Below are 4,242 nucleotides of genomic sequence, written 5' to 3' on the forward strand. Positions count from 1 at the left end.
TTGGCGGGCGTTCCCGGCCGCCCCCCTTCCGGGCGGTGGGGCTGGGGGGCGAGAGCGGGGGTCCTGGGCTCCCCCAGCTCTGGAGGTGTGGCCGAGGGGCGAGAGCGGGGGTCCTGGGCTCCCCCAGCTCTGGAGGGGGGGCTGGGGGGGCGAGCGCGGGGGGCCTGGGCTCCCCCACCTATGGGACGGAGGGGCGCTTGGTGCAGCGCGCTGGGACCCCGCACACCTGGGTTCTGGCTCGTCTGGCCGGCAGCGCGGTCCCGTGATGCGCGAGCAGGTGCCGGATCACCCCCGTGCCCTGCCTTCGGGGCCGCTGCGGTCACGCAGCCGTCCTGCCCGCCGGGGACAGGACCGTGCTCCAGGGCCGGAGGGGGGCAGGAAGCCCCCCCGGTTCCCTGAAGTGGGGCTGGCTTGAGCTGTCCCTTTGCAACTCACCTGTCTCCTTCTCCCCCCAGGTGTCTTCTTCAGGAAGGTAAGAGGGGTCGGGGGGCACCCCCTGGCATCTGTTGCCCTGCCCCAGCAGGCAGAGCCGGGAGCGGGCGTAGGGGGCCCCACCTGAGCGGCAGCAGAGTGGAGGGGGGAGTTAAGGAGTGGGGGCTGGGGGGTCCCAGCCAGGCCAGGCAGGTGCCAGAGCCCAGGTGCCAGGGGCGATGGGCGTCTGGTCCCCCTGGGGCTGGGGCTGGGGCTGGTGCAGCCCAGGCCGCGGGTTCGGGGCTGGGGAAGCAGGAGGCTGCTGATGCTGTGCCTCTCTCCTCTCCCCAGTACACGGAGGAGCAAGGCCGGAAGCTGGGCCTGGCGGGCTGGGTGCGCAACACGCCGCGCGGGACGGTGACGGGGCAGGTGCAAGGGCCCAAGGACAAAGTGGAGATCATGTGAGTGGGGGTGGGAGTGCCCAGACCCCCGGGGCAGGATCGGGGAGGCACTGGGCTCTGCGCAGACCACCCCCAGGCCAGGGCTGGGGAGCGCTGGGAGCTGCACAGGCTGAGGCCGGGGCAGCGGGCACTGTGCAGACTCCAGACCAGGATCGGTGCAGGGAGAGTCTGAAGGGGAAACCGAGGCGCGCAGCAAGACGGGCACGGCCTGGACACGGCCCAGGCGTCCCCGGTCCCAGCAGCCTCTGCTCATCCCCTCTGCTTAAATGGGGCCCTGCAACTGGGGCGTCCAATCAGCACCAGGGAAATCTGGGTCTCCTCCTGCCACCTCCCCCATGCTAATTAGCCTGCTTAATTGCTGGGGGGGGTGGGGGCAGAGGCTCCCCTTCACTGTCCTCCATCGCCCCCAGCCACCAGGGAGGTGATGGGGAGGGGGGCATCTGCCATGGCAACCAGTGGGGAGATGACAACGGAGGGGGGGTTTCCATAGCAACAGGACCCCCCCACCAGTGCCAGGAGTAAGAGAAAGTGGGACAGCTGCCATAGCAACCAGCCCCCCTCCCCTCTGGGCCTGACCAGATTGGGGCTGTTGCTGTGGCAACGGGGCATCCCTCATTCCCCCCCATTGAGGGGGATGATAAGGGGGGGTTTCCATAGCAACCTCTGCCCCCTTCTTTCCCCTTCATCACAAGTGAGGGGTTGCCACGGCAACCCCCCCCTCCTCTGGAGGTCCTGGAAGGAGTTAAAAAGGGGGCTGGGATCCCTCCTGCCCGGACCCCCGGGGTCCCTCCCGCTCTGGGAGGGCAAGTGGGGCTGGGGCGCGAGCAGGGGGTGCTGGGCCCCGGGGCCGCGGCCCCCCCGGCTGACGCAGGCCTGTCCCGGCAGGAGGAACTGGCTGCGCAGCGTGGGCAGCCCCATGTCCCGCATCGACCGGGCCGTCTTCTCCAAAGAGCGGGAGGTCCGTGCCCTGGAGTTCACCGGCTTCAGCACCAAGTACTAGCCCGGCGCCCCTCGCCCTGCCCTGGGGAGCCCCCTCTGCCCGCCCCAGCCCTGCCCGCTGCCCCGGAGCAGGGTCCCTGCCTGTGCTCGCGCCGTGCTGGGGACTCAGTAAAGGAGAGAGCAAAACCCACGGCACGGCTCCCGTCTGCTTCTTGGGCCGGGGTGTCTGCGCCTCGCAGGGAAGGGGCTGAGAAGGACGCTGTGTGCGGCAGCCGCCGGCCGGCCGCGGGCCACGGGAGGAGGGGGGGGGAAGGGGGCTTGCAGGGGCCCGGCCTGGCGGGGTGGAAGGAGAGGGGCAGGCCCCCAGCTCCACGGCGGGGTGTGTGAAGCCAGGGAGGGGGTGGAAATCCCAGGCCCCATTGAGCCAAGATGGGCAGCCCCCATGTGCTGGGCGCTGCCCGGACCCCACTGGGAGACCGAGGGATCCCCCCAGTCTAAACAGACCGGGGTGCCCAGGAAACTGAGGCACCAAGCAAGGCAGGGGCTGCTCCCAGCTCAGAGGCCGAGCGGGCAATGGGCCCCAGGCGGCTGGAGCCCAGTGAGCAAGTTCCCCTTGGCTGGACGGTCGCAGGGAGGGAGCTCTGGCACCAGTGTGAACCCCCGGGGGACTCACTCCAGATTGATACCGATCAGGCTCCGCCCCATCTCCCGGTGCCACGGGTGACGGACGAGCCTGGTGCCCAATGGCTGCACCCCGCGGGTAGCGGGGGCAGGTGCTTCTCCCCGACTCGCAGCTGTTGGGCTCAGCTGGAGTCTCGGACGCCTGGGTTCCTCCGGCGCGGCAGGCGATGCGCCCGCCTGGGGGAGGGCAGGGGAGGCACGGAAATCCCCACAGGTGGGTGCACGGGCCCTGCGGGCAGGGGAGGGGGTCTTCATTGGTCCCAGCACCCCTGGGCAGGGGCAGGTGCCTGGCACTGCGTGGAGGGTGCTATGGCAGGTGCCCCTCACTCCTGACCCGCAGCCCCCGACTAACCCAGAGCCCGAGGAGCAGAGGGATGGGAGACGCGTCTGTTGGGCTGGGACCAGACCCCAGGCGTCCCGCTTCCCATCCCTGGCGCCCCCACGAAAGCCCCCTCAACGGCTCCGGAGCTTGCTGGAGAACCCGGGTGTCCTGGCTCCTGGACCCCCTGCTCCAGCCCACCAGGCTTGGGAGAAAACCCAGGTGTCCTGGCCCCCAGCCCCCCCGCTCCCCTCTCAGAGCGGGGCTAGCGCCCAGGCAGCCCTGCTGCCAACTCTGCCTCCCACCCACAAGGCAGGAGGGAGCCCTGGCATCCAGGCTCCCGAGCCCCCCGCCACTAAACCTCTTGTTATCCCACATGTCCTGGCTCCCAGCCTCCTCCTACTCTGATCTCTCAGAGTGGGGTACCCCCCTCCCTTACCCCCCAAATCTGCCAGCACCCCCAGGGGCACAGGGTTGCGCTGAGCAAGTGGGGGCTGCTCTGGGTTTTCACAGACCGCAGGGTCCAGGTCCGGGTCCGGGTCCGGGTCCGGGTGCGAGGCAGCACAGCGGGGCTCAGCTTTCTCGTTCCCAGTTTAGCTCAGGCAGGGGCTCACCCGGGGGTGGGGGGCTACAGCCAGAGACCAGCCCGCCAGGCGGACCTTCCCTCTCCTGCAGCCCTTGCCCTGGGGGAGCTGGGTCCCAGCCCCCCTGCAGCCAGGCAGGGAAAGGCTGGGGCTGTAAATCACACGGCCCCGATGTTCTCCGGAAACGCTGCATTGGGTAAGTCGGGGGGTTTCTGGGATGCGGCTGGCTCCGGGCTGTTTGGGGCTGGGAGCAAAAGGCCTCTTGCTGGGATGCGGCTGGCTCTGGGGTGGGGCATGGTGGGGAGCTATTGATACAGGGATCCCCTGAAATGCAGCTGCCTCTGGAGTGGGGCAGCTGCTCATATAGGGGTGCCCTCACCCGGTGCCCAAATGCGGGCCCCAGGCCTATATGCCAGACCCTCTGCCACTGGGGCCACGAGCCCCCTTTCATGGGCCTGTGGGAGGGTTGGAGGGGGCCCAGGGTGGTCCCAGGAGCCAGAGATGTCGCTGCCCTGGGGATCGCTCTTCACTTCCTGTCCTACACAGCTGGGCAGAGTCACCGGCGGCTATTGAACAGCTCCTGAAGCACCCCTCCCCAGAGGCGGCTGCATCTCAGGCCTTCTGTCCCCAGCCCCGGCCCCATGTCCCAAGCCCCGATGCCCCCCAAGAGCCAGCTGGATCTCAGCACCAGGCAAGGGGCCCTGTATCCCCACCCCGACGCCCACTCCAGAAGCAGCTGCAATCCTGTGCTGGCTGGGGGAGGGACCCTGTTCCCATGGGGCCTGTGCCAAGCGGCCCCTGCTCCAGCCCTGCCTTCTGCCTCCCACCCCGCTTGCAGGTGGGGGAG

General features: G+C 69.5%; 1 protein-coding gene across 1 annotated transcript in view; it reads left to right on the forward strand.

Annotated features, from left to right (window-relative positions):
• Window positions 1-2,001, forward strand: part of LOC102369068 (acylphosphatase-2-like) — a 4,155-nt gene extending 2,154 nt beyond the window's left edge. Inside the window, exons 2-4 of the mRNA XM_025214925.1 lie at window positions 456-472; window positions 763-872; window positions 1,758-2,001. Of these exons, the coding sequence (XP_025070710.1) occupies window positions 456-472; window positions 763-872; window positions 1,758-1,872 (242 nt within the window). The 3' untranslated portion in view covers window positions 1,873-2,001. The remainder of the gene's footprint in view (window positions 1-455; window positions 473-762; window positions 873-1,757) is intronic.
• The last annotated feature ends 2,241 nt before the right edge of the window (window positions 2,002-4,242 follow it).

Source organism: Alligator sinensis, unplaced genomic scaffold (assembly GCF_000455745.1).
Source record: "Alligator sinensis unplaced genomic scaffold, ASM45574v1 scaffold1302_1, whole genome shotgun sequence".
Classification (NCBI taxonomy): Eukaryota; Metazoa; Chordata; order Crocodylia; family Alligatoridae; genus Alligator; species Alligator sinensis.